A 27477-nucleotide genomic window follows, 5' to 3' on the forward strand; every position below is an offset into this window, starting at 1 on the left:
CTGTGTCTCTAGGGGGGCCCGTTTCTAGACACTGGGGGGGTTTGTGTGCAACTTCTCTCCCAAAGCATTTTGGAATGAGGCAGTGAGAGGCAGCTGTTCCCAAGCCAGCCATGCCCACCTCGTCTGCAGCCACGGAGACAGCCTTGCACAGCTGCAGCTGGGCCTGAGGTCTGGCCCGTGCTGCCAGTGGCAGCCACGATGTGTTACTACCTTTCCTGTCCTTAGACCGACAGTGAGAGTAACTGACCCTCCTCCTGCGGCCACTCCTTCCTCACTGCCTAACTGGTTCCTGGCCTGAGAGCCCCCCACTGTAGCTCCCCAGGCTTCACTCCCTGTGCCCACTCCCATTTCCCACCACCCAGCCTCCCCCAGCCGCCCCAGGCATGGCTTCAAGCTGACCTCTCCTCTCTGGTTTCCCCTTCCTGTTCTGTCTCAGAGCTGCTCCAGGAAAAGCTCTGCTTCCCTGTAGTGTGCGGCTGCTTGACACAAACCCTGGCAGTGACTGGCATAATACAGAGGCCCTAAACCCACTTCCCAGGCTTTTCTCAGTGAAGCTTTTACGTCATGCGCCAAGTCTGTGGTGAAGGTGTCAGATCATCACAGCTAACTCTAACCCAGACATGAAACGCCTCAGGATTTTTCTGTGGCGAGTTAGTTGTGAACAAGAAAGGCATCTTTGTGTAAAGCAAGAGAAGGTCCAGTGTTTTAATGAGATGAGTGGTGATCTTAACATGACTGTGGAGGACTACTGGGCACCAGCAACAAATAAGAGACCGTCTTCAGGTTGTGGAGAGGTTGTAAAGGAGAATTAGAGGATCTCTCCCTCTCCCCCCACTTCAGTATGGTATCTCACTATGTAGCCTAGACTAGCCTGGGACTTGCAGTGGTCCTCCTGCCTCAGCCTCCCAAATGCCGGGGTCATGGCAGAAGCTGCCTTTTGAGGCTCTTGGGCACCACCTCTGCTTTCCTCTCTCCTGGCTGTGCCTCTGGCACAAGGGAGGAAAGTTCCAGTCCACCTAGGAGCTAAGGACTGGCTTTGCCTGGTGGTGGCCCGCTGCCCTTCCTCTGCTTCCTGCCTGATGACTCCACTTCCTTTCTCAGAGTGAAGCAGAAACAAAGAGAAGCCCCTGGCCTCCGGGACTAGGGCAAGCAGCACATTCTTTCCCTCCCTGCTTGGTTTGTTCCTCACAGAGCTACACTCTCTTTCCATGGACAAGCCTCCTTGCAGAGGCTGCTAAATTTCCCACAAAGCTGTCTAGAGTTGGGAGTCTGGATCTCACAGCCCTTCTACCCGGGTCTTCTCCTGCCAGCACGGTGAACAGCCCAGACACTGCCTTCTGCTGTTTGTAATGGACTGTTCCCTCTGCTCTGCCCTTCCACCTCCCCACCCTCCCAGGTTCGATCCATTAGTACCAACGTCCGGAGGAACCTGGCCTTCCACACACTCAGCCAGGAAGCCCTCCTGAAGGAGTTCTCCACCATCTCCTGATGCTGCACCGCCTGAGAGCCACTGACTGCCCTTACCCATGAGGCTCCAGGGCTGAGGGCAAGCACAGGGAGCGGGGACTGCCTGCAAGGTTGGAGAGAAGCCAGGCACCCAGAGTCCTGGTGAAGGCCGTGCTTCAGTGAGCTGGGACAGCTGGGGCAAGCCCAGGATGATCTTATTTGGGGAGAAACGGGCGGGCAACAGAAAAGGCATCCAACAGTCCAAGGCTTCTGGGCCGCACTCACTGGATACTGCCTCATGATCCATTTGAGATTCCAAGCTGTGGCTTCTGATTATTTAGGTGCTGATGGGGCAGGCCTCAGCTGAGGCCAACACTCTGAAGGCCAGTGGCTGTTCTTGGCTATGATGCCACATCCTGTTTCCCTTTTGGACCTGGAGCAGAGCGAGGCCGCTGCCCCTGCTGCAGTGTGCCCAGACCTTAGCACCTCTGCCCAGGCATAGAGTAGGTCAGGGATCGGCACCTTTCTTTTCTGTTTTCTAAATTCAAATTGACGCCTCAGAGAAATCGGAGGTTGGAGTCTGCCTGGGGCTGTGCTGCCTGACCTCGACTTTCTGGGTTTTGGTTTGGGCACCAGGAGTACCTACCTGTCCACTTTCCCTCGCCTTCCAATGGTTGACTCATCAGCACAATAGGCCCACAACTTTAGCCTTTCATTTTTAGTCTGGTTTAAACTGTCTTAAAAGAGTGTGTGTGAAATAAACATTGACAGGTTTTCTGGAGCCCTCAAGGTGCCTATTTTGCTGGTTCCCTCCCCACCCACCCTCTCCAATGGGAGCCTAGATGAGCTCCCTCCACGTGTTCCACCCCCTCACCCTGCTGTTGTTTACATTCAGCCTGCCTAAGAATTTCCTCTAGGGAGGAATCTGTTCCTGCTGTGGTCTGGTGCTGGGAGGGAGAGAACCTGCTGGGTTTAGGGAGCTGTTCCTGGAACAGGCTAGGTGAGCATCATGCCTAGGGCCTCCATCTTGTCTAGCCATATTCTAGCTGGGCCTTGGGCACATTCACCCTTCACGAAATTGGCCTGTGCAGTCTGCCTTTTTATAGTCTCTGTGGAACTCCTGTAGGCCTTCCCTTTCCCCACAGCTGCCCCTGAGATAGCTGGTGCTCTAAGGTCGTCGTCCCCACCCCCCACCCCCCACCCCCCACCCCCCACCCCCGGTCTAAAGCTTTGTGGATGGCAAGGGGCATGCAGCCAGTGAGGATCAGAGGGAGGCTGAGAGCGTAGGTCGGTCGGTCGGTTGGGGCTTCTGTTCCTGTTGGTTTAGCATCCGTCTCTTTGGAATGCTTGCCCTCCGTGGAAGCCAGAGTTCTGACTGAGTAGAAGTGTGCTAGTTCTAGAGAATCTGTCAACAGACTGACATGCAGAGATGTAGAATCGATCGTAAGCACTGTGGGCTGGGTCATCTCCGATCACTGGTCACTAGATGGATAACTTGACCGGAGGTTTTCAGTGTTTTCCATGGTGATCAACCCCAGAGCAGCTGGAGCTGGTGGCAAATCAAAGCTATTAAAAGTTGATTTGTGTGGGACAGTCTCTTGAGTGTCTTTCCCCTCCATCTCGTCACGTGACCCAGGAGCTGGTCCTGCGTGCTACGTGGACCTTTCCTTAAGATCTGCCCACTCTGAGTCTCCTGGACCTGACGGAGACCAGCTGGGTTCAGAGAACTATGGCCACCTGCACCTCTGGGTGAAGGAGAGAGTAGTGTTATGGGCAGGTCTCTTGGGTGCCTTTTGGGTTTCTGCCAGCCTTTCCTATAGAGGAACAAGGGCCAGTCTGGGACGAGGAGCCCTAAGAAAGCGTTCCTTGCCTGCCCTGTCTCTCCTCATTTTACTTTATTTTATTTTGGTTTTTCGAGACAGGGTTTCTCTGTGTAGCTTTGCGCCTTTCCTGGAACTCGCTTTGGAGACCAGGCTGGCCTCGAACTCACAGAGATCCGCCTGGCTCTGCCTCCCGAGTGCTGGGATTAAAGGCATGCGCCACCACCGCCCGGCTTCTCTCCCCATTTTAAAAACCTTTGTGTCCACCTAAGACCTTCAACCTGGGGTCCGCATCTCCTCCTAGCAATCAGCATGGCTGGTCCTCTTGACAGCTCCCCGAAGGTTTCTGAGAGCGTTCCTCCCAAAGGCAGGCCTCCTTACAGCAGCTGCCTGTCTCAGCTTCGTACAGGAATGCCCACCACAGTTCACTGACTCAAGGGTTTGGAAAGTAAATCTGATCGAAAAGACTCAACGTACTGAGGTACTTTAGCTGAGGCTCTGGTCTCAGCAGGCCATTCCTGGATGAGGCGCATGAGATGGAAGGGGCCTGTGCAGCGCCGGCCTGCCTTCAGAAAAGGAGGTGGCTTCATGAGTGAGACACCTCCTTTCTCCTCTGTGGCCTCACCTGGGTACCCAAACCTTTCAGAAGCTCCTGAAATCTGCTGGAAATCAAAAAGCCTAGGACAGCAGTGCTAGAGAAAGAGGCAGGAAAGTTGAGAGAAAAAGGAAGACTTGAGAAACTGACCCTGTTAGCTTCTTTCTTTACCTTCCCGTTGGCTGGGGGGTGGGGGGTGGGGGTCATCAGATCAGGGAAGAGGGCATTCAGAAAGTGAGGCCCCTGCTGGAACTTGAGAGAGGCAAATGTGCCCGATGCCCCCGGTGAGCCTGTGTCCAGAGGCCAGGCTGGCTTCGCACCCCCATAATGCAAGAGGAGGGTGGCAGCTGCTTGGGAACACACAACGCGGCCGAGGAACAACTGAGAAAATAAGGCTGACGTGAAGACAAGAGGAACAAGGGAGTCACGTAGACATACCCCCTAGGCTCTGGCCCTACTGAGCAGGACCGACTGACTGTGGGGGAAGGGGTGCCCGAGAATTGGGGGCGGGGACTCCTCACAGTGGGGCCTTTCTGGCCCCCTCTTCCCCAAGCCCCGCAGTTCAGTGGGTGGTGTAGCTGGAGAGCTCGTCTCCCTCCTGGCACTTTCCAGTTCACCCTTTCACCGGGTGCCTCCTCCGAGCTGCCGAGGGTGGGGGGCGGGGGTAGGGGGAGCCAATCCCGGCAGCTCCTAAGGGGGGAGGCGGCGGTGACAGCCGCGGGGAGGGGGCGGAGGAGAGGCGGCTGGGCTCCGGCTCGGCTCTCAGCTCCACTCTGCCTCCCGCTCCACGCTATCTTGCTGCCCAAGCCTCCGGCTCCTGCCCCAGGACCCCGGCGTGGGCCCGAAAACCCTGTGAGTTCCCAGACAAAAGCCCGGTCCGCCCCTGCTCCGGGCCCCCAGCCCCGGCAGGTCGCTGCGCCGCCAGGGGGCGCCGTGTGAGCGCCCTATCCCGGCCACCCGGCGCCCCCTCCCACGGCCCAGGCGGGAGCGGGGCGCCGGGGGCCATGCGGGGCCAAGGCCGAAAGGAGAGTTTGTCCGAATCCCGAGATCTGGACGGTTCCTACGACCAGCTTACGGGTGAGTCGGTGGCTCAGGGGTCCCGGGCGGGTGGGCGGACTCCATCCCCCCAGACCCTTCCGCCTCTCTGACCCTGGCTGGGCCCTACCCACACTCTGCCCCATTCACATGCACCTTCCAGGCTGGTCTGGGCGGCAAGACCTGGCATTCAAAGCTTAGGCTCCCTTGGGGGGGTGGGGCGGGGGAGGAAGAGCAGGTGAGGCAGGTGTGGAGAGGCAGCAGGTGTAGGCGTGTGTGACACCAGGCTAGGAGTGTGTCTGGAGTGGGAGGTGTTACGTGCGTGAGCACCTGCCATTCCTGTGTGTCTGTGTATGTATATGTGCGCCTCCCACAGCTAGTTGCCATGTGCCCTGAGCTTGGGTGACAGCTAGGGTGAGTGTGATTCCATGAGGCAGTACGATTTCCTGGTCTTGCCAGCTGTTTGAGTGTGGTTGCGTAGGACCCTGGCTGCACTCGTGAAGTTTTGACCGTGTGTCTGTTGCATGTTCAATTTTGTGCTTTGAATGATTCTGTATGAAGTGGCATGTAACTACCAGAGTACATCAGGGTGTCACTTTATGTCGGTGTGTCTCTTTATAAGGCTTCTGGGATGAACGTTCATTAAAAGTGTGGTTGTGGTTGTGGGGCTGTGGGTTGTTTTAGCATTTGGTGCTGTCTACTCCCATGCTCGGTGAGAGTTAATGGCATTTCTGTCCTCGTTGCCTGTCTTCCTGGTGTTGGTGAGGGTCTTTAGTGTTCCACACTAGCTCCCTCCATTTTTTCTGCACATGTCAAGGACACAAGGGGCCCTAAGGACCTAACAGCCAAACAGCCTGACCTGCAGAAGCACCTTACAGTTCCAGCACCTGACCGCTGTAGAGAGCCTTGGTTGGTGCTGGGTTAGTTCCTACCCAGAATCACTCAGACACTTGACACACAAAGCTCCCTTATCCCCAACATTCCTTTTTGAACCTCACCCAAACCTCGTTTTCTCGCTTTCCTCCAGTGCCAGGGGTGGAAGTTATGGGCCTATGAAGTGCATTCGGCTGCCCTCAGGCCCCCACCCCAAATCACTTTGCTGCCCACTTTTGGAGGGTCTGTGAGATCAGGTACATCTATGTCCTGGTAGAGTCCTGAGTTTGGTAGGTTACCTGTGTTTATGTGAACGACTTTGTTATCTGTGTATGTTTCCACATACATGCGCTTTGTGTGTCTCATGGTGCAGTCTCCTGAAGAACTCCAACCAAGAGGAGGAGGAGGAGGCTGTCCCTCCTGAGGCTGAAACAAAGCCGGGCAGGTGGGGAAGACCATAAACTTTGCCCTTCCTTGATGGAGTAGGGTTAGACCTGGGCAGCAGGGAAGGGGACCAGGATATATCACATTTTGGGAGTAGGTCTCTGCCTCTAACTGACTCTGGGGAGACACTAGTTGCAATGTCAAGACCCCCAGAAGGAAGAATGTTCACCATGTGGACCCCAGAGGCTCTGCTATCCAGTTCTCCACTGTACCCACTAGCAACTTAGGGTCCTTGGAAGTAGTGGGAGCCCCGGAGCCCTGATTCATATGCTCAGTCAGTTTGCCTCCTACCCTGATTCTCCTCTTCAGTGACATGATCGCCTGCTTGCTAGGCTACTTGATCGGTTTATTTTAATTAATTTATTGTGAGATGGTGTTTTGCTACAGAGTCCTGGCCTTGAATTCACTATGTAGCTCAGGTTGACCCCAAACTTCAAGCTCTCCTGCCCCAGCCTCCCAACGTACTAGAATCCCAGTGTGTGTCCTGCTTTCCTGTTGTACGATCTGATTCAGTAGTGAGGCAGGATTTGGCAAGGCTGGAGAGGCACTTCTGTTTGAAAGTACACTACTTCATCACAGTCGGGATGGAAGGATGCCGATTGTGTGACTTTTAGTGTTTCAGCTTCATGTTCCTTACCTGTAAAATAGGGAATTCTACTGTATGCATCCTCCTGGCCGCTGACAGCCTCCCAAAGGAAATAAGGTCCAGCACGTATAATCATAATCGAGCATCAGTATCCTCGCTGTAGATAGCTCCGCATGTGACTTGAGAAGTAGGAAAAAAGACTACCAGGACCTCTCATTTGTAAAGAGGGGCTTATCTTGTGCCTGGAGCCGCCGATTGGATCCCAAAGGGGAGTCGTTGTCCACGGTGCTGAAGTGTACTCCAGCCATCCCCTTCCCTGTGCAGGCAGGATGCCTCAGTTGATTTGGGGTGGAGGCTGAGGCAGAAGTCTCTTTCATCTTGGTTTATCAGGCTGGCAGCGAAGTGGCCTTAAAGTTATGCCTCAGAGCATCTCAGATACGCCCTGACTGTCCCAATTTTGCCCTGAGCCCCAAACAAGTTGGGAAAGATAGTTTTTTAGTCGGGGTAGAGTAGGATGTGATCCGAGAGCTCCTCATTCCCCATTCTTCCTGTCTTACTTGCCCGGTGGGGCGGCTTGGCGGTGCAGCACAGTGGGGAAAGGCTGCCACCCGCGCTCAGCAGCGCCTCCATCTGAAAAGAGGCGGAGGAAGGGTCGTTACACTGAGCAGAGCGTTGGGTCCGGACTGGCCAGCCCCAGGGCCTGGGTCCGAGATCTCCGGAGTCTTGTTCCTTTGGCGATGAAGTATCGTTCCTGGGTGTGGAGCGCCCCCGTGTGGCTGAAGAGCCCTCTGTGCGAAGCTGATTCCTGGGGGGGGGGGGGCACTGTTACCCACGGGGTCAAGTTGATGGAGTGTGGCGTTTGGGGATAACTGTCTCCTTAAATGTAGGCTCCCTCCCTAGCCCTCCCACACACCGCGGACAGAACTGGATCATACATCTCCTGTGGCCTGTCTGAAGTGTTAGTGCTGGAGGGGTGTACCTAGGGCTTTAACGACGGCGATAAGTCCTAGAAAGGGGTTTAGACGGAGACCGGCGGCTGAGGGCCTTTCACTTGTTGCATTTGCCTGGGAGCCAGCCTATGATGGTCGAGTTTTTAGGAGGAAGACTCGGAAGACAGAGCCAGACATAGTTCTGAAAGAGCTGTGGAGCCGGGAGGCAGCACTAGGCACACAGCCCTGCCGCCTCTTCCCCACACTAATACACTGTCCCTTCTGCTCCCTCCTGCTCCCTCTCCCATTGGCCCAGCAAGTGTGGAGAGTTGCCATGACAACTATGTCCTCTCACCCCTGTAGCGTCCCTGTGCTAATATGGTAGGTGGGGGTGGGAGACACAGCCAGAAGAGGGGTTGAAATGGAGCAATAAAGGATAAATAAGATCTGCCTGGTGTAGTGGTTCACATCTGTAATCCCAGCACTTGAGAAGACGAAACAGGATTGCCACGAGTTCGAGGCCAGCCTGAACCATGTAGCAAGTGCCAGACAAGACCTAATCTAAAATAAAAATAAGTCATCATTCAGTCATCCAGCTTTTCTTTCAAAATTCGTGTGTACCTGTTTTCCTTGCCAGAAATCCAGAAGACGTTCGGAGAGAAAGCGGTGAGAAGAGAACGCCCTGCCCCCTGCCACGCCCCCTTCCCTAAGAGCTTCGGGGTGGGTGCAGAGTGCTTATGACCTGGTCAAGGTACCCTTGTGAGGCCAGCAACCTGCAGATAGAGGAGGGGCTGCGGGTCTGAGACTCGCCGCCTGCCAGTCTTGCCCTCTCGCACCGCCCACTCCGAAGGGGGCGGCACCGCCCCTCAGCCAGGGCCCTCGGGGGCGGAGCTTGGGCAAAGCGCTCCGAGCCAGGCCATGAATCGCTGCCCCCGCAGGTGCCGGAGCCCGCTGGGGCAGGCAGCTCGATCCCTCTACCAGCTGGTGACTGGGTCGCTGTCGCCAGGTATGAGGAAGGGAAGGGAGGGGCAGGACCCCTCTAAAAATGAGTGGCTCGGGATTGGAGTCTTACAGAGGTGGAGAGAAGGGCCCCTCTCTGGGATCCGAAGGAACAGGGGCTCGCACATAATCGGGGTAAGGCAGAGTAAAGCAGGGGATAAGGATCACTCACGAAACAGCAGGATAAGATAAAAGGAAGAGGCATCGTGGCTCACAGCCTTGGAGAGGATAGGGCTGCTCACTGAAGGGTGAAGAGACTCCAAAGGGCAGGGAGCAGGGATGGGAGGAAGCTCGCCACCGAGCTGGGGAAAGGAACAGCCCTGTATTCCATTACTTGGGTTTTGTGGGGTGTCTTACAATAACCTATCAGTGTCAAAAAATAATAATAAAGGGGGGAAAATGAAGCTAGAGCAAGTTGAGCTCCCTGGTGAGTTCATGCCTGACCAGACGGATGGAACCGGGTGGCACAGATAGTCACCGCTTTGTCTCTGGGGGTCTGTGTTAATGGAGTTGTGTATTACCTACCAAGTTGCCTCCAAAGGCCATGCATCCTGGGACTGCGCCCCCTGGGGTTGCCAGGGTTATGTGCTTTGGAGTTGGGTTTGAGAACCCTGAGTTAGTAAACTGATAAGGCTTTCATGAAGTTGTACCTTGGCATGAAGTTTGTGGGATTTATGATGCGTGAGTTGTGGGTTTATATGGTGCTGTTGAGATTTGTGCACACCTCCACTTAGGTTTCCTTAGGGCTGCCTGGGCCCACAGAACCTGGAATTCTTTCTCATCTGGCCTCAAGGAAACTGACACAACCTGGCCCGTGGCATTCCGGGATCTGTAGTTCCTTGCCTCCGTACATGAGGTTCTACTGGAGACCCTGGAGTACAGTCAGGGCCTGAGACCATTTTTTGCCACGTACCTTTGGGAAGAGAGTTGGGGCCAAGTGAGAGCCGTGCTTGCAAGTCTCTTGGGGAGCATGTATCCCCTGAAGCCCCCTGCTTGGGCTTGTCTCCAGTGACAGATGGCTGGAGCCAGGCGGGGCCAGCTCTCAATCACTGCAGGCATGACTTCCAGGACCCAAAATAGCCCCACCGCCTAGGGAGGTCATTAATCACCTGATACAGCTGGGGGCTGCAGTATTTTTTTTTTTTTTTTTTTGATTAGCTAGGGATGGAATGGAAGTAGCTGAGAGAAGGGCTTTTGGGGGTCTTCAGTGACAGAGTGACAGTGGAGAGCAGATGGCAGAGGGTGTGGGTTCCTCCACAAGGCAGTATTTTTCCAGACTTGAACCATAGAAAGTAATGACTGAATGATAGCAGTATATCTGTGGTGAGATTTGAGATGTCTGGGAAGGACCAGCCCAGTCCCCTAACACTTTAGTCTTGAGTTCTCACTTTGCCTAAAGTGATTCCATTAAGATTCCACTCTGAAATGGGGGGGGAGGGGGGCACATGCCTTTAGTCCCAGCACTTGGGAGGCAGAGGCAAGTGGATCTCTGTGAGTTCAAGGCCTGCCTGATTTACAGAGCTAGTTCCAGGATAGCCGGGGTTACACAGAGAAACCCTGTCTTGAAAAACCACGAAGAAGAAGAAGAAGAAGAAGAAGAAGAAGAAGAAGAAGAAGAAGAAGAAGAAGAAGAAGAAGAAGAAGAAAAAGAAGAAGAAGAAGAAGAAGAAGAAGAACAACAACAACAACAACAACAACAACAACAACAACAAGATGAGCCAGGGAATGGCGGCACACACCTCTGATCCCAGCACTTGGGAGGCAGAAGCTGGAGGATCTCTGTGAGTTCTAAGTTCTGGTTTATATAGTAAGTTCCAGGACAGCTGAGGCTACATAGTAAGACTGTCTTTAAAAAGAAAGAAAGAAAGAAAGAAAGAAAGAAAGAAAGAAAGAAAGAAAGAAAGAAAGAAAGAAAGAAAACTTTCACTGTGGAAACGGGGTTGTGGCTCACAGGTCCTGTGCTCACCTCACAGGCCATAGACCCGAGTTTGATCCCCAGCACCACAAAAGTGGATGATGAGGTAAAGCCAGTGGAATAGCAAAGTCAGTTCTAGCTCAGACTCATTCAGTTCTAAGACTTGAGAAGTCTTTGTAGGGGATGGCCCACCCTGGGGAAGAGCGTGTTCTCTCACTTCCTGCAGCCCCTCCACCAGAAGCCTGGCTGGGTCAAGGTCTCTGAGAGCTGGAAGGAGAAAGGGAGACACCGTGAACAGGACAGTTGGATGCAAGATTGTCGGTCTGCCTGTCTCTCCAACAGCAGGAAGCAGGGCACTGCTCTGCTGCCTTTCAGTCCAGATAGTCTGCTTAGTATTCCTAGAGTCTAGCCTTTGAAATTGTGTCGCCCAGAGCTCTCCCAACGTGAACTGTCTTCTCAGCACTCCCATTGACGGGGTGACTGAGAGAGCTGGTACATGGCAGGTTTAGCCGAAGTCATTCTTTACCGGGATATTAATTACTTCTTGGGGAAAAAAACCACTTGATGAACCTCAATTCCTCTCAGGGTTATCGTGGAGGTGACATGAAGTAATGTATATTCATAACTAGTGGGCTCACCAGTGCTGATCCTTTTGTTAAGGTAGATGTTTGAGTCAGCAGTTTGTTTTGTTTGAGATGAGTTCTCACTGTGTAGCCATGGCTGGGTGGCCTGGAACTGGCTATGTAGTACAGACTGGCCTCAGAGTCCAAGATCTGCCTGCCTCAGCCTGCTGAGTGCTGGTATTACAGGCATGGGTGTTCAGTGGAACATGTAATTCTAACACGTAAGAGGTAAAGTAGGAGAACCTGGGCTAGCCTGAGCTATGTAGCAAGTCCCTAGACTCAAGATATAGCTTTACAGAAAAGAAATTTCCCAAGGTGAAATATAGGTAGGATTCTAAGACTATGGAGAAATGAATCAGTAGTAAATACATCTTTTTATTCCAAAAAAAAGATATAGCTTTAAAAAGCAAACCAACCAACCAACAAGTACCCCAAAGGTTAGGGATGTAGCTCAATGGTAGAACTATTTTTTTTTTAATGGATGTCTGTATGTAATGTTTGTGCAGGTGCCTTCAGAGGCCAGAAGAGGGCGCCAAGTTTCCTGGGGCTAGAGTTACAGGAAGTGGTGAGCTGTGGGGTGAAGGAACTTCCAGGTTGTCTGGAAGAGCAGTATGTGCTCTTAACTGCTGAGACTTCTCTCCAGCCCCTCAATAGCAGAATTATTATCTAACATGAACAAGGCCTGGATTTGATCCTCAGCACCACAAAACCGGCTTAGATTGGATTCCCCCTGACCTCCCAGTTAGAAAGCTTTTGCTGTGTAACTCATTTAATGGCCTGCCTAGAACTGTAGAGGTCCTGTAGAGGTCATACAACTCCAGTTCCAGGGGATCTGACCTCTTCTTAGACCTCTACAGGCACCAAGCATGCATGTGCTGCACATATGTACATGCAGGCAAAACACTTATACACAGAAAACAAATCTAAACGAGAGAAAGACCCTATCTGGAAAAAAAAATAACTGTAGTAATAAATATGAAAATGCCTGGTGAACTGCTAAGTGCCGTGGAACTATGGAAGGAATGTTGTTATTAACAGTGGTCATGCTTATTTAGCGGTGACTAAATTGTCCAATGGCATTTCATGTTTTAGTTCATTCACTCCCACCAAAAACTTTGTGAGATGAAAGCCTGAAACATACACATGTTAAGATCTTATCAAGGCAGTGGTGGTGCACGCCTTTAATCCCAGCACTTGGGAGGCAGAGGCAGGCAGATCTCTATGAGTTCGAGGCCAGCCTGGGCTACAGACCGAGTCCTAGGACAACCAGAGTTATACAGAGAACCCCTGTCTCGATTGAAAAATAAAAAGTCTGTCTCTGTCTCAACTGGCAAACAGCCTAAATAAATCATGACAATGAAATCAGACACGCATCTATCTCCCTGCACAAAATCGAACCCTAAATGTGAAAACTTACACGCCGAAACAATGAGCATGCAGGCAGGCAAAACACCCACACACAAATGAAATAATACAGTCAAAAACAAACCAAAACACAGGACTCTTCAAGGAGCTGTGAAATGGCTCAGCCAGGAAGGCGCTTGCCACCCAGCCTTATGCTCTGCATTCCATCCCTGGGACCCCAGGGAAGAGAACCAACTCCTGCAAGTAGTCTTCTGACCTCCACAGGAATGCCATGACACTTGCCTGATCTCCCTGTGAAGATACTTCTTTAATGTAAAGGGGGATCCACCCAGTTAAGTGCAAGTTGCCAACTGATTTGAACCCGGGTAGTTGACACCTTGGCCCACCTCTATAGTCTGTTTCTGTTATTAACAGTATGGAGTTAGGTGCTGCGTCTTGTGGATTTGACAGGGTATTGGGTTTTTTGTTTTGTTTTGTTCTGCTTTTTTTGAAACAGGATTTCAGGTAGCCCAGACTGGCCTCAAACTCCCTGTGTAGCCAAACTCAAGGCTGGCCTTGAATGCCTAATCCTCCTGCATCCACTACCCAAATGCTGGGATTACCGGCGAGTGCTACCGCAGCCCAGCTAGAGGAATTGGATGGAGCTGAACTGGGCAGCTGGGCACTGAAGGCTCTGAAGAGAAGAGGGTGAAGCTGCCTGGAAAGGGTGGGTGAGATCTCTAGGAGAGTGAAAAAGAAAGCTTCACAGGCTTAGAAAGGGAACAGTCCATGGTCATACGGGTAGCACTGTTTGTGGGACAGTGAAGCAGCCCAATTGGCTGAAACAGGGCGCTCTCTTGATGGTGGTAAAAGGGCATTAAATGCCAGGGGTGGCATGTAGTCCACTGTCTTCATCTGTAAAGCAGTAACTTCTAAGGTATGAGAAACTGCAGCCAACTTGTGAATTGACTCGCTTCTTGCCACCTACATAGGGGAGGTGGGCAACAGGGGACTGAGACACAGCAGGCATCACTATCCCCCCCCCCCCCCCAACCTTCCAGGGCAGTCCGAACGTTGGTGAACACATGGGGTAAGATAGGGTATGAGGCGGACACTGACCCCCAGTGGTAGCTATGGAGAACTGCAGTTGAGCCCTCCGCTGGCACAAAGGGACTGCTTCCCGCCCAGCTGAGACTCACTAATCCTGGAGCTGCGGTGGAGTGAGCCATCCGGATAAAAGCGGGAGCTTTCCAAGAAGCGAGCCACAGAGGACAGGCCCAGAGTGGCTCGCAACCGAGGCACTGAGGTTGGAGGTATGCTTCCTCTGGCTCTGGCTTCTCTACCTGTCTTCTCCTGAAATCTGCCTTCATAGATTTCAGGAGAAAGCTCCGTTTGATAGCATCAGTAAACTATAATGCATCATCTAGTAAACATTGAGTGCTCATTGCTGTGCCGTGGTAACAGTGTTAACTCAGGGCTTTTGTCTTATGGTGTACAGGCTCTGAAGGCCCCCCACCCCCACTCACTGCCCCATACCAGGAAGGGGAAAGGCTCGGGAGGAGGGTACCATGGGAGTTCACGTTTGCCTCCAATCCTGAGCTCCTCCCCAAGGAGGCACCGGGCTTCGGCATATCCAGGGTGAGGCTTTAGCCTGAAGGGGAACAAAACAGCCCTCCCCACCTTCCCTCAGGAACTTTAGTTCTCTGAGTCCCAAAGGCAGCCTCAGTAAGTTCCCTTCCTGGAGGGTCATGAAGGGGCCAGTGGCCTTTTTCCTACCTAATCCTCCCTCCCTTGGGCCTCAGTTTCACTGCCTGTGGCCTGTGGGAAGAGAGTGCTTCCTGCCCCCTGGTCTCCATGACAACCGCGATCGATCGATGCTGATAGTGTCCTTCTGACAGGAGGAGAGGTCATTTGTCTCCCCTTATGTTCTCACACAATCCTCTGTCAATATATTAATACAACCGTAGACCCACTTCCCAATTATACAGCTCATCCATGCCTTCGGAGCCACAGCCTCCTGAAACACACTCCTTGCCCCACACACTCAGAAATCCCCACATATAGTGACACTCACATTCCATAGACACCCAAGCCAATCATACTCCCAAACACACCGTTGTGACAGGTGCACAATCACACAGACACACATAAAGAAGGGGACATACCTATTCCCATACTGACAAGCCCAGGAATACACACACAGTAAGTCACGCAGACCTCGTAACGTGTTCTTACCCATCCATTACTCACCCGGGTGCAGATCATAGTTTCTCACACACATCCCACCCCGCTACCTGCCTTCTAAGCATACCTCTCGCTGTCCCCTTCCTGTGTCACAGAGTGACCACAGAGTGTCTGGGGACGCCCTCCTCAAGAACTGGGGCCGGTCACTGCCTCCTTCTAAGCCCATCTACCTCATACCAAAAGATCCTGAGGAGGAAGTGCCGGTCCAAAGGCTGAGGTGGCCTCATGAGGGAAAGGCGGAGGCTGTGGCTGGGAGGTGTGGGGGCAGAGGCGGGGAGAGGGGAAGGGAGGAGACCCGGGGCAGGAGACTGCAGGGCGCTCTTACTCAGTCTTACTCAGGCAGGGAGTCTGAGGGGAGGTGATGTGGGGCAGCCTTGTGTCTGAACATCAGTAGGTGGGGGCCATGCCCCAGGACGGCCATGACCCTGGAAGGGCTGGAGATGGTGGCTGTGCTCGTGGTCCTGGTTCTTTTTGTCAAGGTCCTGGAGCAGTTTGGTCTCTTTGAGCCAGTCTCCTTGGAAGGTAACCCAGGTAGCTGGGCATGTCTGAGCTGCCCTTTGGGGATCGGGTTGTGCTATCTTCATGCGTGGGGGCAGGGGTGAGCAGGGGAGTGAGGGCCGTCTGGAAGTGACAGGGTCTCCTGGGAAGAGGATTTATGGGAGATAATCAGGGCGTCTCCAGGGAGTTGGTCTGAGGGAGGAGACATGTCTCCAGTGGTGAAGAGTGCAGTGTGAAAGGACAGGGGAGGGTGTATGGAGAGGCCTTGAGAAGAACCTGGGGCATGCCAGGAGCAGTCTGGAGGTAGGCATCCAGTGTCCAGAGTAAAGAAGGAAGCCCAAGATAACACCAGGGTAAGTCCCTTCTGGAGCCAGAGTCCCACAATGACTCTAAAGGTATGTGACTCCAGGTCTGGGTACTCACAAGTAAGTTTTTTCTGCGGTGTGTGTGAATTCAGTGTGGGAGATATGGGTACTCACAAGTAGAGTTTTTCCGTGGTGTGTGTGAATTCAGTGTGGGAGACATGGGTACTCACAAGTAGAGTTTTCCTGTGGTGTGTGTGAATTCAGTGTGGGAGACATGGGTACTCACAAGTAGAGTTTTTCTGTGGTGTGTGTGAATTCAGTGTGGGAGACATGGGTACTCACAAGTATAGTTTTCCTGTGGTGTGTGTGAATTCAGTGTGGGAGACATGGGTACTCACAAGTAGAGTTTTCCTGTGGTGTGTGTGAATTCAGTGTGGGAGACATGGGGTGTCACTCTGTGTTCATGTGTAAGAGAAGACAAAGTATGTAAGCTTGTATATGTGACAGACATGTGATTGCACGTGTCAGAGTGACATGACTTGTGACTTTGTGAGTTAGTGGATGTGACTGTTCCTGTTCCCAGGCCATCCATGGCCAAGCCTCTTTGGGTAGTAGGTTGAATGTGTCACTGTTCCCAGTGTTCCCTGGGGACATACAGCACCAGACTGAGGCTTACAGTGGGAGTGGATTTGGGGGCCCACAAGTGGGAACATTGTGACCAAGACAACTGTGGCTCCCTCCAGCCTAGGGATCAAGAGTGGCTCAGACTGTGGCCATCCAAGCCCTTCACCTCCCAGACTCCTGGAAGTCCCATACTAGGAGAATAGCACTGGTGACACCCAGGGAAGCACGTATGCTCCACCCACCGGAGTTTTGCCTGCCTCCTCCCCTTCACAGCAAGCTCCTTGTGACTCTGTGGCACACCATCACTCACTGTTAGAGACAGGCAGGGAAGTAGTGAGGAGGCTGTAGGATAGACACCTGGGAGAACTGGAAAGATGTTAAGGAAGCCGGAGACAAGAGGAAGGTCTAGGAATTGCCTGTTGTGGGGTTCAGTAAGAGTACCCCTCCCCCTCTTGCTGCAGTCACTGCGTTAGCCGTGGTCTTACGGAGGAGGCTGGGCTGAGGTCATTGCCTCTCTCCATTACCTTTAGACTGTGGTGGTGAGCAGGTCCTATCTGGAAAACCCAGCAGCGGAGGGGATGGGACGGCAGCAACTTCTCTCTTCCACCTTAGTCCATGCAAGCAGGGGACATGGGGGAGCAGAGAAGGTGGGGGGAGCAGAAGAGCCAGCTACTGCCTGGGTGACTGACAGCACCATCAGAGGCCCTGGGTATAATCCGGCTTCGGGAAACCAGAGTCCAGACTAATGGAGGCCTGGGCCAGGGGCCAGGCCACCCATCGATCCTCGCCTGGCCCCTTGCCTCCTTCCCACCTCTCAGGAGCTCCAGGGGTTAGATAGGATGCATTCGTTCGAGGGGAGGAGGCTGTAACCTTATATAGCCACCCCGTTGGGGGCAGATGGTCCTGTGGGTGGAGCCTGGCTTGGGAGGACAGTGTGGTGTGGAGGGCTGAGGTAGAGTAACATAGCTAAAGGAAGATGGGCCCCACTAGGAATGAAGTCAGCCCTAGTCAGTGTCAGATCCAGTGGGACTAGCCCTGTTGTCTGTAGGTGCGTGCAGCCGAGAGACACGAATAATGGGATTAAGGGTCCCCTGGAGCTCAGTTACAGTGAAGGACACATGTAGAAACGAGGAGGCATAATCAATGGGCTAGCCTCGAGCCCATGATCCTCCTGCCTCTACCTCCCAAGTGCTGGCATTATAGGCATGAACCGTCACACCCGGTTTTCTGTGATATGTTACTGCATCAGAGTCTGCTCTGCTCGTGTTTCAAAGAGCTGGTCATCCAGTGAAGGACTCAGAAAGGCCAGCTTTCGGCATGGATGGGCTAGCTAATAGGAACAAGGAACCGAGTTCCTCTGAGGGAAGATTGAGGGTGATATGGAGTATAAGGAATTTCAAGAGAAAAAGTGGATGTGCCCAGGACACAGTAAGCCTTTGTGGATGAAGTACAGCCATAGGTATGTGGGTGCCATGGGGACTGTATTAATTACTTTTCTCATCGCTGTGGCAAATTACCTGATAAACTCCAGTCAAGAAGGATGGGTTTTGGCTCACAATTTGAACGTATAGTTGACACAGTGGGGGAGACACAGTTGAACATGTAGTACACCACAGTGGAGGAGACGTGGTTGAACGTATAGTTCACACGGTGGAGGAGACGTGGTTGAACGTGTAGTTCACACAGTGGAGGAGACGTGGTTGAACGTGTAGTTCACACGGTGGAGGAGACGTGGTTGAACGTGTAGTTCACACAGTGGGGGAGACGTGGTTGAACGTGTAGTTCACACAGTGGAGGAGACGTGGTTGAACGTATAGTTCACACGGTGGAGGAGACGCGGTTGAACATGTAGTTCACACAGTGGAGGAGACGTGGTTGAACGTGTAGTTCACACGGTGGAGGAGACGTGGTTGAACGTATAGTTCACACGGTGGAGGAGACGTGGTTGAACGTGTAGTTCACACAGTGGAGGAGACGTGGTTGAACGTGTAGTTCACACAGTGGAGGAGACGCGGTTGAACGTGTAGTTCACACAGTGGAGGAGACGCGGTTGAACGTATAGTTTACCACAGTGGGGGAGACGTGGTTGAACGTGTAGTTCACACAGTGGGAAGGCATGGTGGTGAGCTGTCTTTAGCTGTGGCAGCAGGAACTTGAGGCTGCTGGTCACATTGTGTCCACAGTCAGAAAACAGAAATAAGCAGGAAGGTGGTGGTGCATGCTTTAATCCCAGCACTCAAGAGGCAGAGGCAGAGGCAGGAGGATCTCTGTGATTTCAATGACAGCCTGGTCTACAGAGTGAGTTCTAGGGCAGGCAAGAAGACTACACAGAGAAACTCTGTCTTGAACAACAAAACTGGAAGGAAGAAGGAAGGAAGGAAGGAAGGAAGGAAGGAAGAGACAGAGAGAAACGAAGAAATAAATGTTGATGCTCAGCTCAATTTCTCCTTTCTTCCTTTTTATTCAGTCTGTGTTCCTAGCCTGTGTGATATAACTGCCCACATTCATGGTGGGAATTCCCTCCTCAGTTAAACCAATCTAGAAACATCCTCAGAGATAGTAACTGTCCTTTCACTGTGAAGAGACACCATGCAAGGCAAGAAAGCATTTAACTGGGGGCTTGCTTACAGCTTTAGAGGGTTGGTCCATGATCATGGTGAGAAGCAGACAGGCACAGCAATGGAGCAGTAGCTGAGAGCTCTACATCCTGATCCACAGGCAGCAGGCAGAGAGAAAGTGGGCAGAGAAAGAGAGAAAGCGAGCAACTAGACCTAGTGTGGGCTTTTGAAACGGCCAAGCCCACACATCCAATGACACATCTCCTCTAACAAGGCCACACCTCCTAATCCTTCCCAAACGGTTCCACTAATTAGGAGCCAAGTACGCAAACATAGGAGCCTATGGAAGCTATATTCATTCAAACCATCACAGACAGACACAGAGATGTGTCTCCTAGGTGATTCTAAACCCAGTCACCACAAGTCTACCCTTTGTCAACTCAACACTCAAATACATCACACTAAACCATGACATCCCATCCCTGGTCTTCAAAGGCTCATGGTTATTTCATAATGCAAAATATGTTTATCTGTATAAATCCCCCCATTTTTTTGTATGTGTATGATGTGGAGGTCAGAGGTCACCCTTCAGGAGTCCATTCTCACTTTCCATTGAGTGAGAGTTTCTCTGGTTTCTGCTGTGCTGGGCTCCAGGTGTTTGGAGGCCCTTAGAACAGTATGCCACCACATTCCACTTTTTACCTGGGTTCTAGAGATTGAACTCAGGTCATCAGGCTTTCCTGGCTAATGCTTTTACCCAGTGAACCTTTTCCTTGGCCCATTATTTCCCAGAATATTAGTAGTTCTAAAATTGTTCGAATTTGCAAAGTTTGAGACTCAGGGCAATCACTTAACTGTAAGCTTCAGTAAAGTAAAAAGAAGTTATATGATTCCACCACACAATGGTACAGAGCAATTATTCTCATTTTAAAAAAGGAATAAGGGGGCTGGAGAGATGGCTCAGAGGTTAAGAGCACTGACTGCTCTTCCAGAGGTCCTGAGTTCAGTTCCCAGCAACCACATGGTGGCTCACAGCCATCTGTAATGAGATTTGGTGCCCTCTTCTGACCTGTAGTCTACATGCTGTATACATAATAAATAAATAAATAAATCTTTTTAAAAAATGTAGTAGATGCTGTTCCCTATGGTTAAAAAAAAAAAAAAAAGGACTAAGGGCAGGGCAAGCAAAGGTTGGACCAAAGCAAACCCAGCAAGACAAACACTGAGCTCTGCAGTGCCATGTTTGGTTTTGGTGGTCTTGGTGGCATCATCTGGGCACAAATAAGTCTTTCGTTTTTTTTTTTTGTTTGTTTGTTTGTTTGTTTTTCGAGACAGGGTTTTGTGTCTGTCCTGGATCTCGCTCTGTAGACCAGGCTGGCCTCGAACTCACAGAGATCCACCTGGCTCTGCCTCCAGAGTGCTGGAATTAAAGGCGTGCGTCACCACCGCCCGGCTACAAATAAGTCTTATGTCGTCCCTTCTCATTGTAACTTGTAGCACACACAGCACCTCTCGTGAACCTGCTCTATTTAATGTCTGCAGCTTCTCTTGATAGCTTTCCCATAGCCCTGGCATTTCCAACATCCTGAAGGTTCCAAATGCAGCTTAGCTTCACCTTCACAGGCTTGTGTAACATCCTCTCAAGGGCAAGTACTCTGCCCTGAACTATATCTTGAGTCCTACTGTCCACATCTCTAGTGGCATTCTTGTCTTCTACAGTCTCTGCTTATAGTGTCTTAGGCCTTCTCTGTCCCATGGCTTCAAACTTTCTATTCCTCCCATAAGCCAGTTCTAAGGGCCTACAAACTACCCGGTCAGATTTATGGCAGCCACAACCCCACTCCTGGTACCAGTTCTCCATGTCCGTTACTTCTGGCTGTGATGAAAGAACTGGCAAGATCAATCAACGTAAGGGTTTATATTTGACAGACAGTTTGTAGCTCTTGTGCATCGTGTCAGGAAGATGCAGAATCAGAGTTAGAGTAAGTCTGTCTTCATAGTCAGGAAGCATAGAGAAATTCTTACTGGCACTCAGGCCAGTTCCCCCCATTTAGTCAGTCTAGAACCCTAGCCCATGGGATGGTGCCACCCACATTCAGGGTGGGTCTTCCCTCTCGATTAAATGTCCAGAGGTGTGTCTCCTAGGTGATTCTTTTGTTGGTGGACTGTTTGTATGTTTGGTTTTTCAAGACAGGATTTCTCTGTGTAGCCCTGGCTGTCCTGGAACTCGCTCTGTAGACCAGGCTGGCCTCAAACTCAGAGATCCACCTGCCTCTGCCTCCTGAGTGCTGGGATTAAAGGCGTGCGCCACCACTGCCCAGCTTCGTAGGTGATTCTAAATCCAGTCAAGTTAATAAATCCAGTCAAGTTAACAATGGATATTGTCACAGAACAGATTTAGGTTATAATGTCATGGATATGTCATAATAACTTCGGTGTATGTCTTGAGTTTTTTTTTTAAGATTTATTTATTATGTATACAGTGTCCTACCTGCATGTACACCTGCACACCAGAAGAGGGCACCAGATCTCATTACAGATGGTTGTGAGCCACCATGTGGTTGCTAGGAATTGAACTGAGGACCTCTGGAAGAGCAGCCAATGCTCTTAACCATTGAGCCATCTCTCCAGCCCCTGTCTTGAGATCCTTAATACATAGTGTTATGATGTCTGAGGGTCCTTGTATATTTTATGTGGTTTGATCATGCTGTGCATGAGATGATCTATATATATGGGTTTCCATATGTGTAATCATGTTTTACTTTGGTCGTATTTGTGTATATTAGAGTGTTAGGTCAAAGCGTATGTTTGTGTATGTGGTTGGAACATGCCTAGGCCATTAGTGTTGCTGTCATCCATATGTCACTTGCCATTCTAAATTACAACATGCCTCTGTGTGTGTGTGTGTGTGTGAGAGAGAGAGAGAGAGAGAGAGAGAGAGAGAGAGAGAGAGAGGGGAGACTGATTCCTATTCAGGCAATCCCTTTGATTAGACATTACCCTGAGGAGTTGGGTTGCAGTTAGCAGACGTGGAGGCCGCTCACTCTTGCCAGCCATTTCTCATCATACAAAGTGACCAAGCCTGGCCCCAGTTGACATTCCGGGCCTATGACACCCAATAGGCGACCTGGCCCCAGCCGCCCTGCCCATCTACACCTGCCCCCATTCATTTCCCACCCCCACCCCAGCCAGCGTGGATCTGTGATTGGTGGGGGAGCGGCGGACAGAAAAATGGACCAGAGGGGCAGCGGGAGTTAATGTGCCTTCCTGGGGTCTTCTCTCTTCCCAGGCCACCCTCCAGGGCCCACTAAAAAAGCCCTGAAGCAGCGGTTCCTCAAGCTGCTGCCGTGCTGCGGGCCCCAAGCCCTGCCCTCAGTCAGTGAAAGCAAGTGCCTCTCCTATGCTTCTGGGGGGTGAGACGTGTGTGTGTGTGTGTGTGTGTGTGTGTGTGTGTGTGTGTGCGCGCGCGCGACAAGTATGGTGGGAGGTGGGGTAGGAACTGGCTGGGTCTGGCTACACACTGGAATGTATGGCCGAATGATGAGTGCCTTGGGCAACCCTGGTCTGCAAAATGGTGGACCAGGGCTGGCACTGTGTGTTAGGCCTAAAGCCTGAGTAAGCATGACCAGGGTGGCCATGGCGGGGTGGCTTAGCCAGCTAGATTGGTCTGCAACTCTGCGGCTTCCCTGCAGTCTCAGACCTTGGAATGTATTCATCTGTGTCCCACCAGGGTACCAGGTATAGAGGATAGAGTCCACCTTCCCAGATGTCAGGATGCTGAGGTTTTTCTGTCCCAGCCTGTCCCTCAACTGAGTGGCCACCGATTGAGTGGTCTCCTTTTGTCTGTATGCTCCGTTTCTTCAGCTGAGCCTTGCCCACCTCATAAAATCATACTGAATTTGCAAGTTATAAAGGCCGGGTCTGTAGCTGTTTGAGCCTCTAATGTTGCCTCACTCTGATGGTGCCACCCCGAGAGTTAATCCAAGAAGGGGCCTGCTGTGAGGAGTCCACGTCATGGATGTCTGTGCTCACTGTGTATGTGCCTGTGTTGTGGGCCTGGGGTTCGTGTGTTGAAACACTCGAGTCTGGGAGATTTCCTGTGAGTGTGGGGCAGGGGAGTGTCTACAGGGTTTGGTCTTCTTGGTGACAATTCACTCCCTTCAGCATTAGCTGCCCCAGCCTCCCTCCGCCCCCACAGACCCCGCCCGCTGGACCCAGGTGACTTACTCTCCTGGTTGGGATGGGGGTACTTGCCTGGGGGCTGGCCGTTGGGAGCTGGGGTGGGACTGAGGGTGGCGTCAAGGTGGGGGTCTGAACAAAGATTGGCTGGAGCTGGGTGGGGCATGGCTCGGGCATGGCTGGGATGGGCGGGGCTTGATTGGGTTGGACGTGGGCTCTCCCAGGCTGGGGCTGGGCTGATCGGAGTTGGTCAAGAAAGACCCCTTCGCTTCAACCTTCAGGAGCTCCTGAGCCCCATTCTATCCCCTTTCTAAGAAGTTGCGACAAGGGGCTGTTCCCCACCAAGGGCCAGGGGCCAGTGCTGAGTCGGGATCTCTGGCTCTGGGGCCAGGCATGGCCTTAGCCCCAAAAGACCTCGAAGCTGACCACTGCCTTTCTCGGCTCTGAGTCTGACAAGCAGGCCTCCAGAGTGGAAGATAGGACGGACAGGGAGGAGGGGGGGATGGGTTAATTACTTTGAAGATTACCCAAGTCATCTCAGGGGCCTGGCCTGAGGCAAAGTTATCCCCCTACCCCTCCCCGCAGACAGCGTGGAGGATGAGTTTGAACTGTCCACGGTGTCTCACCGGCCTGAGGGTCTGGAGCAGCTGCAGGAACAAACCAAGTTCACGCGCAAAGAGTTGCAGGTCCTGTACCGAGGCTTCAAGAACGTGAGTGGAGGGTGTAGCCAACTGGGCAAGGGCTGCACCAGAGAGGCCTGGCTGGCATGCAGTTGCCTGGAGAGTATGGCCTGGGTGCTTTGAAGAGGGAGATGGGGCCCCCAGGCCCAAATTGTACCCTGAGGTTCAGGGCCATTGGGGGTGGCGGGCTGGACTTGTGACTTAGTTGGTGTGTGTTTGTACACCGGGGAAGAAGTCTCCTTGCCAATCGTTACCAGAACTCTGTGGTAAGTTCCACAGAGGCAAGATGTTTTTTTCTTCCTTCTGGGAGTCTCTGGCCTGATGGTGGTGAATGGGCAGGAAGTGGGGTTTGTGTCTCTGCTCAGCCTGGTTGTCCCTGTCCAGGAATGTCCCAGCGGAATTGTCAATGAGGAGAACTTCAAGCAGATTTACTCTCAATTCTTTCCCCAAGGAGGTGAGGAGACGCCGACCAGGGCAGACAGTTGTCTCTAGGCTGAGGTGGGAAGAGGGTTCTGGAGGGCTGGAAATGCTGAGGTAATTGGGGGGGGGGGGGGTACTGGGCAAGCTGCAGAAAAGCAGGTGCCCCTGCCTGAAGGCCAAGTTCACGCCCCACGCTCACCCACAGATTCCAGCACCTACGCTACTTTTCTCTTCAATGCCTTTGACACCAACCATGATGGCTCTGTCAGTTTTGAGGTGAGCTAGGAGAGATGAGTCGAACAAGCCTGTTTCTTTGGGCTTCAGGGGGTCCGAGATTCCCGTGCCAAACCCAAAGAATGGGTTGGCAAAGACCACCCCCCACTCCTTTCCAGGACTTTGTGGCTGGTTTATCGGTGATTCTTCGGGGAACCATAGACGATAGGCTGAATTGGGCCTTCAACTTATATGACCTCAACAAGGATGGCTGTATCACCAAGGAGGTGCAGGGCCACTGGACGGCAAGAGGGGCGGTGTGTAGGGTGCCGGGTGGTGATGGTCCAAAGGGAGCTGATGATAAACAGCGTCCATCTGTGTCACCAGGAAGGCGGGGAGGTCTGTCCTTGGCCCCAGGCCCCTGGGTTTGGAGGCTGGAGGCTCTTAGGAGAAATCTTCTCATTTGGTTTAACAGGAAATGCTTGACATCATGAAGTCTATCTATGACATGATGGGCAAGTACACATACCCTGCCCTCCGGGAGGAGGCCCCAAGAGAGCATGTGGAGAGCTTCTTCCAGGTGCCTGGGGTCTGGGTGGGCTGGGGGCCCTGGAGTGGAGGGCAGGCAGGGCCCCCCAAGTCTCTTCTCTAAGTCTCTCTCCCTTTGCCCCCTTGTTCTCCCTGCTTGGCCACCCTCTTGCAGAAGATGGATAGGAACAAGGATGGTGTGGTGACCATCGAGGAATTCATTGAGTCTTGTCAAAAGGTATGGTCCCACTCTCTCCATTTCCCTGCTCTGAACTCTAAGGCCTAAATCAGTGACACGGGAAAAGGCTCCTCTCAACTTTATGTCACCCCCTACCCCCAGTCCGTTCTTTCATGACCAAGGGGGACTTACTCCTTCCCCACCCCAGGTCCCCCATGTATCCTTCTCTGCCTCTGAGTGAACCCATCTGTGGTTAAATGTCTTTCTCGGTGTCTCTGACAAGCTTTTTTTTTTTTTTCTTTCCCTTTAATCTGCCTCCCTCACGTCACGTACCACGACCACAGGACGAGAACATCATGAGGTCCATGCAACTCTTCGATAATGTCATCTAGCCCCCACCCAGGGAGAGGGTTAGTGGGGTGACCATGCTCTAGTCCTAGTTCAGGTGAACTTAACCCTTCTCTCCCCAGGTCTGTCCTCGTCCTCCCTGAACCCTGGGGGCTGTAGGGATTCCAGGTCCTGGGCCTTCAGTAGTCCAGATCCCTGGAGCTGGGTGTCAGGAGGAGACAAAGTGTATCTGGTGGGGGAGTCCCCAGCTCCCAGCAGCTCTCGTCCCCTTCTCGCCTGATACCAGGGCTGAGGACAGCCCTGGTGTAGGGACTGAGTGCTTCCTCACCTCCCAACCGCACTCTAGAAACCACATTAGACAGAATGTCTCCTGCCATGGTGCTTTCCCCATCCCTGGTCTCATAGACTCCCCTCTAAGATTCCTTTCTCAGAGAATATGCTCTGTCCACGTCCCTGGCTGGCTTTTGAGCGTAACCTTAGAGGAGCCTGCAGGAGGCGGACAAGAAAGTAGAGAATCTTGGCCTTGAGCCAGTGGTTAGGGCCTAGGAATTGGTTGGAGTGGAAAACAGAAAGCCTGGCAGATGATAAGAGCCCAGGCTGGGCTGCCACTGCCAAGTTCTATGGGTCTGCTGTCCGGGGCCAGCAGAACATGAGTTCCTTGACTTCCCAGAAGGCCTTATGTCCTTAGCAATGTCCCAGAAATTTACCATACACTTCTCAGTGTCGTAGGAGAGCCTGGGATCCAGATAGCTGGTTCATCCCCGGATCCTCTCCATCCTTCTTGCTTGTGTGGTGGGAGTGGTGGCCAGGGGGAAGTGAGTGGGAGGTGTCCTGGATGATGCCTTTCAAAGTCCCATCCCGCCCTCCTGCCTGTCACCTGTTTCCATGGCTTCAGTTTCAATTTTCCATGGCCTCTAGATTTGGAGGCATGGAGTGAGTCAGGGATTTTCCTGAACTTGATTCTTACCACTCCTCCTAGTGGCTGCCTTAGAGGAATACAAGGACACAGGCAGGCACTCCATCTGAACCCAGTATGGGGCCATTCATTGGAATCATTGCCCAACCCTCCACAGTGCCCTAGGATGCTCTAGGGTCCGTCCCCTCTCCCTCTATTTAGTCTACCCAGAGATGCCCCTGAGCTCACCTAGAGGGTGGGGACCATAGGATTCAGGTCCGACCTATTGTCAGCATTCTGCCATGCTGCCCCCCCCCCCATACACCTGCTTGTCTCATTCCGCTCCCTTCCCAGTCAGCTAGGGTCTGCGGGGAAGGGCCCGCACAGAGTCCCCCATCCCGTCAGACACTGTTGACTGCTTTGCATTTTGGGCTCTTCTACATATTTTGTAAAATAAGACACCAGATCCAATAAAACACAACGGCTATGCACTGCTGTCTTTGCTTCTTGTCCCCTCCCAGCCCACAAATGCCACACAGTCCAGATGACATCCCTACAGCCCTTTAAACTCTCAAAGTGTCTTTTCAAGTATGGCCATGCTTGACACATACCCAAGACTCAGGTTGGAAATCCATCTGACCTTAGCCCCTACAAGAATCTTCTCCCATGACCTGAGAGGACACCCAGAAAGATGGGGTGCTGTCTGAAGACTCTGTGTGCCAAGCAAGTTGTCTTTTTTTTGTTTTTTCTTTTGCCATAAAATGTATTTTATTCCAGTCCTGGAAAATGGAGAGAAAGAGAGAATCATTTATCATTCTAATCCAACATGAATATGGATTTGGAAAACAGAAGCAAATATATACATATAAATATGTGCGTTATATCAGTAAATATAATGTATATATGCATATATACATCTATATATTTCCAGACTTTAGCCTCATTGATGTTGGAACCTTTGTTCTTGGTTTTTTCTCTCTCTCTCTTTTCTTTGGAGAAAATCTTTCCTAGTCAAGGATGACCTTCAACCCTACCTTCTTGTTTCTACCTCCCAAATGCTGGGATTACACGCATGTGCCACCCATAGTACAAGGCCCTAGCTTATGTCAGCAGCCCTGCTCCCAGACCTCCTGACTCCTCCCTTGCCAGATGTCTTTACAAGTCATCAAATACGTTTTCATGCTTCTGCTTGTGGTGC

The 27477-nt window shown here is 52.1% G+C and overlaps 2 protein-coding genes across 4 annotated transcripts in view; both read left to right on the forward strand.

The window, feature by feature from the left end:
• The window catches only part of Armh3 (armadillo like helical domain containing 3), a 197111-nt gene extending 194479 nt beyond the window's left edge, over positions 1 to 2632 (forward strand). The window contains exon 26 of the mRNA XM_059257121.1: positions 1397 to 2632. Coding sequence (XP_059113104.1) covers positions 1397 to 1489 — 93 coding nt within the window. The 3' untranslated portion in view covers positions 1490 to 2632. The remainder of the gene's footprint in view (positions 1 to 1396) is intronic.
• Positions 2633 to 4813: 2181 nt separating this feature from the next.
• Positions 4814 to 26592, forward strand: Kcnip2 (potassium voltage-gated channel interacting protein 2). 3 transcript variants are annotated; one of them, XM_059257138.1, is made up of 10 exons: positions 4814 to 4938; positions 22128 to 22223; positions 22958 to 23056; positions 23603 to 23727; positions 24082 to 24151; positions 24323 to 24393; positions 24510 to 24617; positions 24806 to 24910; positions 25034 to 25096; positions 25381 to 26592. In XM_059257138.1, exons 1-10 carry the CDS (start codon positions 4866 to 4868, stop codon positions 25426 to 25428), a joined length of 858 nt encoding a protein of 285 aa, XP_059113121.1. In that variant the 5' UTR covers positions 4814 to 4865; the 3' UTR covers positions 25429 to 26592. The 3 variants fall into 3 exon arrangements, with proteins under 3 accessions (XP_059113121.1, XP_059113113.1, XP_059113128.1); XM_059257130.1 differs by lacking the exons at positions 4814 to 4938; positions 22128 to 22223; positions 22958 to 23056 and adding an exon at positions 8585 to 8734; XM_059257145.1 differs by lacking the exons at positions 4814 to 4938; positions 22128 to 22223; positions 22958 to 23056 and adding an exon at positions 15205 to 15375.
• The last annotated feature ends 885 nt before the right edge of the window (positions 26593 to 27477 follow it).

The sequence above is a fragment of the Peromyscus eremicus genome, chromosome 1, assembly GCF_949786415.1.
Source record: "Peromyscus eremicus chromosome 1, PerEre_H2_v1, whole genome shotgun sequence".
Lineage (NCBI taxonomy): Eukaryota > Metazoa > Chordata > Mammalia > Rodentia > Cricetidae > Peromyscus > Peromyscus eremicus.

What these genes read in the sequence shown, in the direction of transcription:
- Kcnip2 (XM_059257138.1), top strand. Translation starts at nt 4,866, where the DNA reads ATGCGGGGCCAAGGCCGAAAGGAGAGTTTGTCCGAATCCCGAGATCTG. An exon ending in ATGTGGAGAGCTTCTTCCAG is followed by an intron (nt 24,911 to 25,033) that starts GTGCCTGGGGTC and finishes ACCCTCTTGCAG; the next exon opens with AAGATGGATAGGAACAAGGA. An exon ending in TCATTGAGTCTTGTCAAAAG is followed by an intron (nt 25,097 to 25,380) that starts GTATGGTCCCAC and finishes CCACGACCACAG; the next exon opens with GACGAGAACATCATGAGGTC.